Here is a 16,646-nt window from a genome sequence, read left to right as displayed (position 1 = left end):
TACATCTGAATTTCTTACCTTGATTCTGTGATACTTAGGGCTGTTGAGCAGCATAAAGTGTTGCAAAACCCTGAAGGAGGAGTTAGATCATAATGGAAACAGTTCAGTAAATGGATGTTGTATACAAATGTATGTCACAAAATAAAATCTTTTTTTCCAGAGAGGGTTAAAGGCTTATTGTGTGCATAGTCATAATTATGGTAAAAACCTGAAAGAACCTCTTTTCACTACAATGCTTTCTAGACCATGAAGAGGACTTTGATGTATTTCAAATGTGTCCTAACCAACTACTTCGTAGAATTATCTTGTTTTCAGACTAGTGCTTTTCCTTATGTCATTTTTTAAGGACTGTGAATAGCTTTTCTTTAGTAATAGAGAAATAAGCATAAGCTTGTATCTTCCTGTTCAAGTAATACCTATCTATCACAAAACTTTTTCAATTTTTTAAACTTTTTTAAACTTTTTTTTTGTTTTTAATCTCCATTTATGCTTTTACAGTTACTAAAGTGTACATTACATTTACATGGGATTTGCTTTCCAAGAAATTAGCCCATCAGTGCAGTGGGCTATTTATCAGCTTCAGCTGTGCATAGGGCATTCTATAAATAGATTTTTTATAGAAAATGGATTTCTGGTCTTTAATTTCTATGAAAAAAGGCCAGTTTCAGCTTTGCAAGACTAAATGATGGAAACTCGGATGTTATTTTGACAAAAAGTGGGTTTTTATATGAATGATTTATTAAATCTATTTGGTTCTTATTCATATCAGTAAGTGGTGAGCTCTGCAGAGTTGAGCTGTCCTCAGGAGGAAGAAAGTAAAATATGAAATACATAAGCACAACAAGAAAGAAGATAAGAAATATTGAAGTGTATTATAATTCCATACATATTAGACAATACTATAAGTCTATTGAATAAATGTGGCATCCCATAGTTAATCTGATTCTGAAGAGTCATATGGGAGTGTTCCAAAAAGCAGCTTATTTATTTTATCTGTGGTAAGGATAAGGATTTTTGAAGCTATGAACTTGGAAAATAACTGAGTTTTCCTTCTTTTTTTCTTCTTTTTTCCTCTCTCTCTACACTATAGAATCTAAGCTCAGTTTGCCAAGTGAGATTGACTTATCTTTCTGAATTAATCTCCATGGAAGTGGTATTCGTAGTGCAAATAGCTCATAAAAAACCATTCTCTAATTAGAGTGAGATAACTCAAGAGTTGCTGGAATGTTCCTTTCAAGCTACACTTTGTATGAACTCTGCTGTGGGTTCATGTGCGTCCCACACATGTGGATTGCCTTTTTATGTTTCAGAGGATCCATTGGGAATGCATCTGTATCCCAGGTGCCTTGATTATGTAAGGGACAAACCAGGCCTTTTCTTTCCTTTGCTTATGGCACTGAAGCAGAAACTGAGTATTGCCTGTTACTTATCATGACTCTAGATAATGTCTAGGGACGTTATCTCCTTGTGCCAGCTTGCTGTGACTTAATGTGTATGTGGCTTTGCATGGGATTCAAAGTGTCACCTGCTTATTGCAGTCTTGGAAATAGAGAATTTGTCAAGTTCAATGTATGATAGCAAATTCCCAAACTCATCCATCATTATGAAAAATAATTTTTTGGAAGTTGTTGGGAAGAACAATGGACATATCAGTATAAAGCATTATTTAAATAATAAATATAAAGTATAATCTCAGTGAGATTGAGTGAGCACAGGTATGTTCTAAAGAATCTACAAAAAATTAGGTGAAACTGTTTATTTCAGTAAAATTGATGTCTAGGAACCAACTAATTGGTAGTCTGGGTTTGCTTCATATGATATTGCAGTGGTATGTTTGGGCTGCTTCCCAAGCCAGTTAATATTACTGTAATGTGATTGAGGCATATACTGCTTTAATGCCCAGTACCCTTGCATTGTGTGTGTTTTCAGTGCTGATTCTAAGAGTTGCTGGCAGTATGCAAACAGTACAAGAGAGGAAGAGTCTTAATTCTTCTGTGGAAGAATTAAGTGGGAGCCTTGTTAATCAGTGGAGTGAGCCAGGCACAGACTTTTTGCTGTAGAAAAGTGTCATTTGTTATACACAAGGATTAAAGCTATGTGAAGTGAGTTTTCTAGGATATGATTTAGAGAAGATACCAGTGATGGACAAGAACAAGTGTCTTAGAAGTCTAAAACCAAATGCACTGTCAGTAAAGATGGGGATGGTGAGAACAGTTGTTTTAACAACTGTTTATAATACCTGTGTTCTCAATTTAGTTACTTAAAGCAAAGTAATAATCCAGTGTAGCAGTGGTGGAAGGCCATTGAAGACCAGTGGGGAAGTTTAGAAAAGCAGGTGTTGATTATTGGAACAATCTAACTTCTAGGATGGGGTATTAGAAGACCAGAGAATAAATTTCTGTTACCATTGTGTAGTATATATTGCTGTATAGTACATACTCTTTAATTTTATGGTATGTTCTCAGACTCTTGTACCATTGCACTAGTTTAGTTTGGGGTTTTTTTAACTCTAAAACTGTTAATAAGCTTGTGTTATTAATGTGCTTAATAAGCTTGCTTTAACATCCAGAAGGAAGCTCTAAACCCAGATACATCAAATCTCAGAGGACAGGCATTTGGATTAGCAGTCTGCTAAGAAACTTCAGATTATCTCTGGGAAATCTAAGTGTTCCTTCATGCTGTAGTGTTTGCTGTGTCTTTTTCAGTTGCCTTGGAATCTAGGTATCTGAGCAATTGTAGTCCAAGTTATCAGTCTGGCAGAACTCTGACCCTATAATTCCAGTTTACAGTTGTTCTCTCTAATATTTGTATTCATGTGGTTAGTAGTACACTAGAACTTGTTTTTTGAAACTAGAAATATTTTTTTCTTTCTATGGATTTGTTTCTCTGAGAATTTCAGTTTTTTTCCCGGTCTTTTACTAATATATATCATGCTCTTGGTAAATATTATCAGTTTTATGTGCTGTGATTTCCCTTATACGTGAGACACAGCTTTTGTACCTTTGTTTCTCTTACCCATTAGAACTTTGGTTTTGTACCTCATTTTCTAACAAAGTTAACCTAGGTGAATCCTACTTTTTAACCTCTTTTAGAAATCAACAGTGACCTGCAGAGCAGGTGGACTAATAGAACATTAAGGGATTGGAATGGACTTTAAGGATCATCTAGCCCAACCTCCCCTGCCATGTGCAGGGGCATCTCCCCCTAGACCAGGTTGCTCAAGGCTTTAGTCCAATCTGGTTTTTATAACTCTTTTTGTTACATCTGCATAAGAGTTATACCTTTTTATAAACCTTGGTTTCTGGCATTTAAGGGCTGCAAAGAGGAAAGTTCATTATACTTTAGATAATTCTTCCCTTCAAAATAGTGATTCCTGTTGTCACAAATATCAGGCTTTGTTTTTATTAGGTGATATTCAGATACTTGTCGTATTTTCTGATCTGGTGCCTGGGATACTTCTTTTGTGTCAGTATATTCCCCTAAGGTTAATTTACTGAAGATTTTGAGAGATTGATTGTACTTTGAATTTTAGTGTTTATGTTGTATGCTAGTTTTTTTTATTCAGTCTTACCTTTGTTTGATCTTCCATGGAAACCTTCATTGTGGTTTCATACAATTTAGAAATTACTTCTAATTAATAGTTTTTAGCTACTTTACATTAGATTTCTGTGGAAGCTCTGCTTAATATATTCTTTTCTTACTGAAGTTTTGTGAACTTTTGGTTTAGTTGGGGTTTTTTTTTGTAACACAAGAGCAGAAGTACTATCTTTTATGGGAGGGAAGGAGACAGCTGTAGAGTCAGCTTTTGTGTTTGCTTATCAAAGAAGTATTTTTTGCTACTACATTGGTAAGTTCTATACTCTTGCACAGTTCAGCAAATTCATCATCTTTAATGTTCCTTCAGAAACAGTCTTTTATGTTTTCTACAGAAGAAAACTTTTGCCATTTAGAATGAGAGAAGTCCATAAGGCTTTCTTCTCTCTCCTTTTCTTTTTTTCCCCCCTTTTCTGATTCTACTTGTTGATTCTGGTTTCTCCTGTCTTGCAGGCGGATATCTGGCACAATAGATGTAATTGGACAGACCATCACTATCAGCAGGGTGGAAGGACGACGGCGTGCTAACGAAAACAGCAACATACAGGTTTTACACTGCAGTTTTGCATTCTGTTTTTGACTAAAAGAAGATTTTGCTTTCCCCATAGATTCTGACTAAAGCATCAGTGTATATGAATCAGTAATGCATAAGTAGCTTTAAGTCCAGGAATAAGTTTTGGGAATTTCCAAAATATATTAAGGTGAAATATTTGATAAATTTCAAAAGAGAAATGTTTTGGTGTATCTCTTACTGAAAAGAAATGAGCGATGTTGCAGGCTTACAGTCCAGGAGACAGCATTGGCTCTGCTAGATCTGTGTGGGATTGTGTTTTGTGGAGTGAAAAGATAAATATTTAAACTGCCCATTTGTCCCCCTATTCCTGCCACATGGTAATGCTGGAAGTAAAAGCCCCCTTTTATGCAGTTTGAGAACTGCAGGCTTTTAAAAATAAGGTGTGAAGGAATAAATACTTGGTAGTAGCTTTTTTTAAATAATATTGTATTGATTTACCATAGATTGCAAAATTAGTCTTTATGGTTTTAGTCTAGACTTTTATTATCCTGAGAAAGCAACTAAATCTATACAGATGGAATACATGTCTCAAGAATCAGAGGGAAGGATCAGCGTTGCTTGGTACTCTAATTGCATTTGCTTGCCAGCTTAGGTTGAGGTTAAACTGTGAAAATAGCAGTGGATTGTAGTGTTGATATTGAAAACCCTGCTGTGTGTTTTCCGTCCATCTCAGAGTATTTAAGTTATTTATAGTCTTGGGTTGTTGTCATGCTTTCCTATTGATTTTTAAATATTTTCCATTAAACAAATTTAAGGTGCTCTTAGACCTTTAAAGGTCTAATATGGGACACTGAATGTAGTTATACAGATAGAATTTATACCATCTGAATATGTATGGGTCTTTAGATGTGAAGTGATACTTTCCTATTTTAATAACTGAAAGAGAGGAAACCTGTCTTCTACCCTTTTCACATAGCAATTGTAACTAGAGTTTGATATTTTACAGGTTCTTTCAGAACGCTCTAATCCTGAAGTAGACAGTTTTACCAAGCCACCTCCATTTTTCCCTCCAGGAGCTCCACCTACTCACCTTCCACCACCTCCTTTCCTCCCACCCCCTCCAACTGTCAGTACTGCACCACCTCTGATTCCCCCACCAGGTAAATATCCTACACTACATAAGATATGAATAATTAGAGATTTGTTAACATCAAATTCTTAAAGTGCATTGTGCAGAATTTTAGAATTTCGAGTTCTGCTCTTTTCTTAAATGTATCTATAAGGCAAATCCGGAAACTTTTATTTTTACTTTCTCAGTAAGCATAATCCCAAGTAGTAAATAATTACTTAAAGACTAACTGCTGGTTCTTGTGTTCTTGAAAATGTTTGAAGTGAGAAACTGTTTTCTCTAATTCAGTAACTGTTAATGCAATTGAGAGGTACATGTTAGCACATCATTCCACAAACTTTTGAACTAGAAGTATGGCATGCCATGAATTTGTGTCACAAGTTGGATTCTCTGATGTCTAAGGTCAAGGCAACAAGAGAAGTTCTAATTCCCCTTTTTCTCTCATAGCATGTATGAATTCCCAAAAGTATTGCATTTACTCTGTATCCTTGCTTTCAGTTAGAAGTCTTATGTTTTTTTCCAGTGTTCTGTGTCTGTGATTCTTAGAGGAATCAGAGCTCTTTGAGAACTCATCCCATTATTAATCTGTTTTGAAATTTACTGATAGTTCCTGAGCATTAATTGAAATTTGACATATATGAAAATTTACTGGGAGAAGTGTCATGGGCATTTGCACAAGTGGTACAGTGACCTGTACTTGTCATTTTAAGACATTAAATTCAAAAGGATTTGCTAAGAAACTAAGAAGAATAGTCAGTGAGAAATTGAAATGGATGGAGAATCTTTGTGGTGTATTTGGGAAAGTGAAGCATTTGTCTACAAAAGAGACTGATTTAAGGTGGAGCCTCTTTCCTTATTTTCTCCTGTTCTTTGAATTCTTTTGCTTGACAAGTTATGAATATCATGTTGAGAAGTTTCTTTGCTATTCTGCTTGCAGAGGGAATCTTTTAAAAGTTTATCTGTTAGTATTCTTAGGTAGAAGCAAAGAAGTAACATTATTTGAGTGCAACTAGTATGAGCTTTTATAGTGTTAAGTTGCTTCTTCAATTGCTCCTCCTAATTTTAAAACTTAATTCACTCTGCCTGGCAAGCTCTGACTTTCCTCAGTGATGGTCAAAGATAAAAATCATAACACCTAGAAAACTGAGGAGTAAACTGAGGAGAACAGATTTAAAAATGAAATAGTGAGATTATGATAGTGCTCTGGTGATTTTGTGATGTTTCCTTACTGGGGAGGGGGAAGGACAGAAAGGGGATGGATGTGACAATAATGTTTGCTGCGGTTTTAAGCTTCGTTTAAACCTTTCTGATAAAACAATATATGTGTAATGCATTGCAACCTTTTAGAAAGTAATTATTTTAATTGGAATTGGGTTCAGAAAAGATATTCTAAGTTGTGTATTATTAAAAACATGAGAACCACCCCAACAGACACCCCAGATGCACTTGGTGCGTGGATGTCACTTACAGGTACTGGACTGTTATTATGAACAGTCCCTCACCTGTTGAGTTTTTAAAAGTGAAGGAAATCCACATGTGTTACAGATCAAGCCAGCAGGTTTGGCTTTAGTCTCATGATTTACAGGCAAATTTATGACACAGGCTTGTTCAGAAGGTTTTCTGGAACATCCTTCCGTGCTTCGTGTAGATTCAAAAATAACGATTAAGATTGGATTTAGTTTCTTCAGGCCTGTGTTTTAATTGTGCTGTTGCCAGCTCTTTATCATCAAAGCTGTTCCAAAAATAGGTTCTGCCATCCCTCCTAGGTTCACTGGAAGAGGAGTTAAAAAACTACACTTATCCAATATTAAACTGGGATTACTTGCCAGAAAATTTAAGTATTCCAAATATAAAACATCCTCCAAAAGTGTCTTTGAAAAAGGATCTTGCTTTGAAGTTAGGTCTCTTGTTCTGTATCCATTCACTCTTGTGATTCAAATCTTTTTTGAGGAACAAGTCCTGGAAAAAGCACCAAATGTAGAAAATTCTCAAATAGTCCTAGGAGATGACTGGCTGTGGCAAAATATGTGCTAGTTTCTGTTTGCTGGGTTTATTGCTATGTTGGAGTATTTTTCTTCTGAAGCAAAACATGTATGCTTGTTACGTAGGCTTTAAAAGTTGGTTTATGTGCCTTGGTTTAAATCTGTAGTTAAAAATGTGACATGTATTTGTGATTTAAGAAAAACAAAACTTCTCTGAAATACTGAACTTCTGTTGCATAACTTTGCAGTGTATACCAGGGTTTGGTAAGTGACCACTCAGCCTCAGCATTCTTAGTGTGTACTTTTTATCTTTTGGTACAGAGAATGTGACCTATTTTTGCCTGTGGCAGGAGAACCAAGTTGAGTTATATTACAGTAATTTCACGAATACAAGCCGCACCATTTTGACTAAAATTTTCCTCCCACACCGAAAATGTGGCTTATACTCAGGAGCAGCTATTATGTGAATAATTTTCTGACATTTACAACCCCAGAAGTGCCAGCCAGGGTGCTGAGCCAAGCACCTGCCAGTAAAACCCAGGATTTCATGATTGTTACAAATTGGTTACTGTGTTCCGCGGCGGGTGGAACCAGCTCAGCGCTGGCAGCATATGGGGAGGGAGGGAGGCAGGGGAGTTCCCTACTTCAGGCGGGGGGCTCTGTGCTGACATCCCCATGGTTCAGGGAGGAGGCGGGGGCTCCGTGCTGCCATCCCCGCGGCCCGTGGGGTAAGCGGGGGGCTCCTGCCCCCGCCTGCCGCGGCAGGAGCAGGTAGGCTCCATCCCTGCCTGCCGCGGGAGCGGGGGTGCTTTGTCCCCGCCTGCCACCACGGGGCAGCGCCGGGCCGGGGCGAGCGAGCCCAGAGGCGGCGGCCAGCCCCAAGCGGCCCCGCCAAGCGGCCCCACCGAGCTGGGCCACCTGGCCCCATCAACAGCCCCGAGCGGGCCGAGCCTGCACAGCCCAAGCCGAGCCAGTAAACCCCGCCTTGCCGCGGTTCTGTTACTATTTGGCAACTTTGTTGCACGCGGGTCCTCACTGCGAACGACAGAGTGGCTTATACTCAGGTGCGGCTTATTTATGGACAAAGAACGAAATGTTTGCCAACACCCAGAGATGCGGCTTATACTCAGTGAGGCTTGTATTTGTGAAATTACTGTACATTTCTTAGGGCTGTTACACAGTTCAGCTAATTTACAGCATGTTCTTAAATTCTGGTTTTGTTGTTCATGTTTGATGCCTTATTCCACAAGCAGAACACGTGTGGCATTACTTCTCTTTAGTAAAACATACTTGAATTTCTGTACATACTTACCAGTCTTGCACTAGTAGGATGGTATGCAGTGTTCTGAAGGCACTTTTGAGTGTCTTAGGTGAAATGGTGCACTCATGACATTTGGGTTGCTTTTGACACACAGGTCTAAGTATTTAGGTTTAGGCTGGATGTGTCTTTATGGCAGCACAATAATGTTGTAGGGACATGACAATGCCTACACTAAGCCACCTTCTTGCACTGGTACAGTGTAGTCTCTTCATTGCAAGAAATGACAAAATGTTTCAGTGTCTTTTCTCATCAGTAGTAATCGGCTGGTGGCAATAAAGGTATATTTTCATACACTTAGAAGGCAGAGGAGTGAAGTGTTAAGAAATTATTAATTTTCCGTTAACTGAAGCTTTTTGTCTTGTTTTGTGTCGTATTTCTGTATTAGTGAGGAAGGTGAGGAAAAACATTTGTTTAGATCTTTTGTCAATTTGACACATAGAATCTTTTGTCCTTTGTGACACGATCAAGTAAATTAGCTTCTAATTTATCTAAGCATTATATAAGCATTACGGTAATTTTATGATTATAAACCGCACCATTTTGACTAAAATTTTGGTCCGAACCTGAAGTGCGGCTTATAATCAGGTGCAGCTTATATATGGACAAAGAACGAAAAGTTGCTGGTTTAGTTTGGAGGACAGGTGTCTGCTGAGAAAGGCAGGAGCTTCTCTTTGAAATGGAGAATGTAAACCCCTTCCCTCCAAATTATTATAATTTTGAAATCAAGGGGCTTTCAGGCAAAGATATGGGAATTAGGAATAACAGTTCTTTTCTAGGGAAATTAAAATAGAAATACAGTACTACAAAGAAACAAACTCCAAACCCTGACAAAGTCAGAGTACAACCTGACACCCCGTCAGGCAGGGTGTTGGTAGCAGTCCCATTAAATGGTGGTTGCACTCCTCTTGCAGTGACAGATGTGATTCAGTTGAAACAGTGCTCCTGCAGAAGGTGCAGTTTCCCTCTGGAGGTCCAGTGGTGATGTGGAGAAACCTGGTTTTCCTCTGGAGTTCAGTGGAGAAAGGGGCTACTTTAGTGTTCCAAAACCTCTGTTTTTATTTTGGTAAGAACTGTTGGGCTCTTCCCCCTGACTGGAGCAACCTCCAGTGGGATGCAATAATTTTATCAGTCACACAGTGGGACTCAATGGACCATTAGCAGAAAATGACTGGCTGGAGGAAGGATGGGTTGTGAAAAGATAAAGAACAATGCCCTGCCTGGCTTCAATGGATGGCCCATTAGCAGAGTGTCTGCCGTTGAGATAAGGATCACTGCTCCCACCCTCAACAGATGGTGATAGAATAGATACCTTTTATCACACTCTGTATTGTAATGTGCGGCTTGTAATCAGGTGCGGCTTATGTATGGACAAAGAATGAAAAGTTGCCGACACCCGGAAGTGCGGCTTATAATTGTGAAATTACTGTAATCATAACTCTTTAAAAGTTCTTAAAGGTTTTTGTGGGGAAAAAATGCTTATGTGGTTTTTTGTGTAATACTCTACTTCAACCAATTAATTAAAATTATTTGGACCTTTGGTCTCTGGATTTTAGTTGTATTCAGTCTGTCTTAGTATTGTTTGAATGGCTGTTAAGTGAAATTTTTCATTTGGCTTTTAGTCTTGTGATATTTTTACTTTTAATTCTGCACAAGATAATATTCTTGTAAATGAGGCATATTTTAATTTTTTATTATAATATTTTTCCTTTATGTAAAGAGGAATTAGCTGATGGTTTCCAGGCAGTTCTCTGGATAATGCTGAGTGCCATGTGAAGTGCTAACTATATACTGGTTTTAATGAGCAATTGAAATCTTTTTAGTATGAGATGGAGCTAATATATCACTTTGAGAGAACTTCTGGTATTTTTCTACTTATGTTCTTAACATTGCAATATTATATAATATATACATGCTTAACATTTATATATTATATATATTTTTCTATGTTTTAGGCTCTTGAAGGATCTATTAATTAGAACAATTAACCAAAAAAGATTAATGGTAAACACTTTGGTTGTGCAACAGTGTGAGTTAATCTTGATTTACTTTTAGGTATTTTCATCAGGAGTGTTTGGTCTTTTAAATGTTACACTGTCAAAAATGTTACGGTGTGATACCCAGTGTTCTCAACAACTGTAGTGCACACTGGAAAGCTTGTATGCTGGTGAAGACAAAATGGCTTATGCAGTTTGGCTGTTGGAGCTCACTGTCTCCTGATTTACATTTTGACCAAGAGATTTGATTTTGTATCTTCTGGATTGGACATAAACCTCAATTATATTTCATTGTGTGTTTAATCCTATAGGATTAATGCTGTTAGGAATTCATGTCAGAGAAATTGCCAACAATTACTGAACTTTGATATTGATCACTGTTTCTCTGCTTGCATATTCCTTCATTCTGTCCTTCTATCAAGGTAGTCTGGGAGCAGTTGGCATTTCTAGACATTATAAATATGTAGATTTAGTAAAATCTTACTACCATTCAGTAGTCTCTTAATTTAATGTTGAACTAAGGAGATACCTGTAAATTTCATCATGCATTGCCAGTACTGTTCTGTGTGAATGTTTATGCAGGTATATCAACGCTGATGAAAGCACTTGCCAGAGTTTTCTGTTCTCTCCTTCCCCAAAGTTTTGCCATGAGCTGTCAGATTGAACACACATACTTTTTAATGGAAGGAGAATTGCTGATAACTGAAAGTGCTTTATGCCTGGTGAAGTAGTCTATTTTCTGCCAGTATTGTTTTAGCCCAGTTTATTATGTAGCAGTGTTATGTGTTCAGTTCAGGCGCTAGTTCTTTGCAATGCATGGGAAGAGAAGAACCTTTGAAGCATACAAATTACTTTTATCTTGTAATCATTCCTTTCATAATCGGTAAGACAGGTTTATATGTTGAGGCACTATATTTTGTTAGGTCAACTAATTTAGTTGGGAACAATTTTCTCAGCTTTTAGTTAGATTCATAACAGCTTAACTAGATCCGAAAATCAGGTTAGAGTAATTCTTGCACATGTTTCTGTTAAAGGATGCTCCTTTCTCAGATAGTTACAAGAAAATAGAGAACAAAGCAACCTTTTTCCCTCCATGTAGCAACGGAATGATGAACTGCTGTGTCATAGCATTGACTCAGACATTGCTTACTGCTGCCTGAACACTTTGTTCATGCGGACCTACTGTTTCCTGTGCCAAGCTATTGAAGGTCAGAGGCCAATTGCATTTCCTTCCATCCAGCCATGGAATGCAAAATAAAGTAAATGTAGTCTATGGGATGTTGCTTTCCTTCTGTGTACTAAGTATTTTAGGATTACTAATTTAATTTTGACCTTGAGACCTAGAGTCATTTTCACTATTCTTGCCTCCAAATAAGTAAGATCTTAAAGAATAGGAATTTAAATCAAAAGCTAGATTTTACAAGGCTCATATAAAATTTTAACAATCAGTATTAATGTGACATCTTGACCTGAGGACACAGAAAAGATGTTGTCATTCTTCTTGTTCATGTATATAGTGAAAGCTCAATCTGGTTATAGATCTACAGATAAGAAACGATTACATATATTAGTATAACTGATATTTGTTGTCTTTTTAGGTATACCAATAACAGTGCCACCACCAGGTAAATCTACTTAGATTTTTTCCCCACATTTGGTTAAGAGATGAAAACTTAATTGATGTGCAACTTACCAACTTCCTTTCAATTATATAGATAAAGGGTTTTGTATACTAAACTATATGTGCATATGTAGGATCAGTTATTTTGATGCCAGGCAGAAGAGAATTTGTATGAAAATACTGTTGACTAGTGGATCTAATCAGCCAGTTTTCTAGATGTGCATACCCTTCTTTTCTTTGAAATCTTTTTTTCTCGGCAATGCAGTAAATAGTTTTGATTGTTGTTTATTGAGTATTGATAGAATTTGCTCATGCTTCTATATCACCATATTTTTAAGAATGATAAAGTTTTTAATTTAAAGCAGTGATAATACATGTTTAATGTTTTGCCTTTGTCAAGCTGAGAAGTAGTTCTTAGTCTAACAAAATAAAAACCCATTTACATGGAAACAATTTTTCATTGTTCTCTCTGGGATTTGTTTGCCGTTGTATGCTTAGCCTGGCTTTTTTATGTGTTTGTGGGTGGTAGATTTTTATTTCCCCCCTCTTTACCTACTTTATTGTTACAGGTTTTCCACCACCACCTGGCGGTCCTCCACCTTCCCTCATACCCACAATAGACAGGTGATTATTTGTTTGAAATCTTGCTAAGCAATCTCAGTATTCTGTAACTGAAATAAATAAATAAGTACTCTTGTATTACCCAGTGTTTTATGGATTTACATCTGGGAAAGAGGAGACAGCTTCAGATTTTTACAGTAATTTTACAGAAATGTTACTAGTCTCACCTCTCAACATATTCTTTGAGTAGGTTACTTGACCACTTACTAGTTTAGTTTTGACACAGCATCAGAATACCAAATTAGTCACAGTTTTGATGGTGAATCAGTGCCAAGACCTAAGGGAATGATTGTTAAAGTATTCTTTAGTAGTCTGAACGCTTATTTATGTGAGCTGTATACTTTTCAGCTATCATATCCTTTTTTATAGATGTACACAAAAATTTGAGCACAGATTCAAGTCCTCATAAACTATAAGAAGTACCAGAGTTCCACAGAATCCAAGTTTGTATTTCTCTTCTTAAGTGTTCAGCTGTGACGAGCCTAACCATACTTTTGCAATACCATTTTTATAGGCATTTATATGTATACATATATTTGTATATATAGATATAAATATATAAAATGAGGAAAAAGGTTGGCTAGCACCAACCTTTTTCAACTTTCACTTAGTCCTTGAAAAATATTTGTATTTTGCTGGAGGCCAAAACCAGGTCATATACAAAACTCACTTAAGCTGGTACAAGCCTCTTGTCAGTCCTCTGGATCTCACTGAAGGAAGATGCACACATCTGTTCCTTTGAAATTGAAAATTCTGTTAAAATACATGATATAAGAGGATAAAATCTTCATATGATTTAATTGAGAAAAAATCCTAACTTAGTACATCATATGTGCATGAAAAAAAGTAAATTTATTACTTTGTACTGGCAGTTGCTATGAGTGCTGCTTCTGATTGTATATATTGTAGATAATATATGTATGATATATATGTATCTGTGTATTGAAGGAGATAGCTATGTTGCTAAGCTGAGTTTTAGCTTTAACATGCTGAAACTGATTTTGCTTGTGTTTTATACAGTGGACATTCTTCTGGCTATGATGGTCGTCCTGTTCGTGCGTTTTCATATGGCAGTGGTAAGTAAGCAAGCTTGCTGGCTTTGGAAATTTTGACCAGTGTGATATCAAATTGCTTGATACACTTATGAGGTTTATAGCTATAAGACTAAATAGGTCCTGTCAGTATTTCATTATGAAATCTCATTGCTGACCATTGTAAATAGATATATGCTGTTGCAAATTTGAACACTATTGGTAAATACTATTGTTTTGCTTATTAATTTATATACTGAATATATTTTCCTGCTGCTTTTGCATTTGATTTTGAAGCATTATATACCATAATATGGACTGCAAGACAGGGAGAATTTTTCAAGTTATTTAAAAGTGGGAGAACAAGTACTGTTGAGATATCATCAGAATTTTAATTACAAAGACCAGTCATTCAGAAATCCTGATGATATACCTCTCCTTTGCAAAACCATTTGTCTAAGACACTATAGCCTTCAGCTATCCTATTGCAAAGTCAGTCTTTCTTGGTAGTTGTTTTTTTTTTTTTTTGGTTTGTTATTTTTAAATACTGTTACGGGAGAAAATCTAGTGCTGGAAAACTTTGCTTGCTGGTTTTTTCAGTAAAAGTGAAATAAGAGTGAACTAAAATAAAAACTTCATCATGTGCCACCAAAGGGGCATCCACAGAATATATGCTGAGTTGAGAACTACCTATCACAACTCTGCTTCTTGACCCAAAACAGAAAATAAGAAGATAAAGTAGATGGAAGTATAAAATTATTTGGGTTGGAAGGAATCATCAAGGATTATATATTTCAAGCCTCCCTGCCATGGCAAGAAGAACCTTTCATAGAAAGTTTGCTCAAAGTCCTGTCCAACCTCGCCTTTGACCACTTCTAATGGTGGGGTATCCACAACTTCTCTGGGCAACCTGTGCCCCACTGCCATCATCATAAAGAATTTCTCCCTTATCTCAGTCTAAGCCTACCATTTCTCAGAGTAGAGCCATAGCCCCTTGTCTTGTCACTGCAGACCTTGGCAAAAGGTCCCTCTCCATCTTTCTTTCTTATAAGTCTCTTTGCAGTATTGAAAAACCACAATAAGGTGTGCCTAGAGCCTTCTCTTCTCCAGGATGAGCAACCTAAACAACATAGGAGAGATATATAATATATATATATATGATAATTTTTCATGCCCCTCCTCTGGACCTGCTCTAACATACCTTTGTTCTTCTGGGGTCCCAAGAGCTGGATGCAACCCTCCAGGTGGAGTCTTCCAAGGGCACATAAAGAATCACCTCCTTCAATTTGCTGGCCACTCTTCTTTTGATGCAGCCAGGGTACAAGTGGCTTCCTAGGCTGCAAACTCATACTGGTGGCTCATATTTCGTTTTTTCCCACCAGTATCCCCAAGCCCTTCTCTGCAGGGTTGCTTTGAACCAGTTCACCACCAGTTTGTACCAACATTGAGGACTGCCCCCACCCAAATGCAGGACCTCGCATGTTGCCAGTCACTACCTCTACCTTCAGCACATCTGCCATCCAGCCCCATGCCTAGTGCCTTTTCTTTCAACTAGATTCTATTGCCTTGCTCTTTGTTCCTTTGAACCCTAGCTGGTAAGAGGAGAAATTGTAGGGAAAGTTTGGTCTGTTTCTGAGGATGAATGATGTTCAGCGCAGGTGAAATATTCAGCAAGTCTATTTTCCAAATGTTCTGAAGGCTTAAGCATGGATATACAAAATGACATTTTGTAATTGCTCGCAGTTTCTTGGAGTAACAAGCAGTATTTTGTTGACATTATAAGGATCCTCATCAGTTATCAAGTGTTTGTTTTCATGCATTGGAAGCTTGTTATGTTTTCAAGAATTCTTGAAAAAGAATTAATAAACATCAACTTTACACAGACTTCTTTTTTAGCAGTAATTTAATTGTTTTTTAACAAAAAGATAAAAGCTGAGATGTACAGCTAAAGCCATGCAGACTATCATGACAGTAGTATCATACGTACATGATACTATCATGTATGTATGTGACATCTATTTACATAATCTCTGGTGTAGAATATTTTTCACTTTGGTATCTCTTTTGTTAGAATTTTTTGTTCTGTCAGATACTGTCAGGGACATAAGAATATTTCCTAGTTTTATGTTGACCTTTAGAGATGATGGCATACTTTTGTTGTTGCAGCACCAGTTTTAAAGGATGACTGTTACCATGATCATGCTAACATTGAATTTGAACTTCTTCAGCAGGATTAAAAATTTTTTTGCCTTTATATGATTATGGAGACCAAGGAGCACAGTCCACTCCTATCTTCACAGTGCACTTCCAGTTTATCTGGTATCCCTGTTGCAGCAAAAGCTTTCATATTTGCTGCACAAAGCAATTGTCTGTCTCAAAGCTGTCAATGTCATAGGAATTTTTGAATCTGTAGAGACTGTGGCATTTTATCACTGTTACTCATCTCTTAGTGAAAAATGTTTTCCTAGTCAGCATTATACTGTCACAGTCGCTGTTGTGCAATGTGATCACTGGTCAGTGTTTAGCAGTGCTGTCTGTGGATTAGAGCTTGTGGACATTGAGAGCTCCACAACACAGCAGGGTACAGATATCACTGCGATTTACAGTCACTAAGTGTATTTATTTAATATATTGCTTTGGATGATAGCACTGAATCTTCAACCTGTTATCTTCTTTGACAGTCTCCTTTGTGCATTTCCTAACTTTGTCAAAATTGCAGGGGAAGATGTGCAAATGAAACATTTTGCAAAAGTACAAGTCGTGGTTAAGGTACTAGCCCTTCTGCCTATTCAAATTCCTCAGCTCATGCTTTGGCGTCTCTTCCCTTGTGGTCTGTTGG

The 16,646-nt window shown here is 37.1% G+C and overlaps 1 protein-coding gene across 2 annotated transcripts in view; it reads left to right on the top strand.

Annotated features, from left to right (window-relative positions):
- The window catches only part of FIP1L1 (factor interacting with PAPOLA and CPSF1), a 39,460-nt gene that overhangs the window by 14,786 nt on the left and 8,028 nt on the right, over window positions 1-16,646 (top strand). For both annotated transcript variants that reach the window (XM_033059305.1, XM_033059304.1), the window contains 5 exons: window positions 4,048-4,141; window positions 5,115-5,268; window positions 12,133-12,159; window positions 12,725-12,779; window positions 13,797-13,852. In XM_033059305.1, the coding sequence (XP_032915196.1) occupies window positions 4,048-4,141; window positions 5,115-5,268; window positions 12,133-12,159; window positions 12,725-12,779; window positions 13,797-13,852 (386 nt within the window). The remainder of the gene's footprint in view (window positions 1-4,047; window positions 4,142-5,114; window positions 5,269-12,132; window positions 12,160-12,724; window positions 12,780-13,796; window positions 13,853-16,646) is intronic.

The sequence above is a fragment of the Catharus ustulatus genome, chromosome 5, assembly GCF_009819885.2.
Source record: "Catharus ustulatus isolate bCatUst1 chromosome 5, bCatUst1.pri.v2, whole genome shotgun sequence".
NCBI classification, from domain to species: domain Eukaryota; kingdom Metazoa; phylum Chordata; class Aves; order Passeriformes; family Turdidae; genus Catharus; species Catharus ustulatus.
Note: the sequence above shows the minus strand (reverse complement) of the source record. Positions and strands in the feature narration are given on the sequence as shown.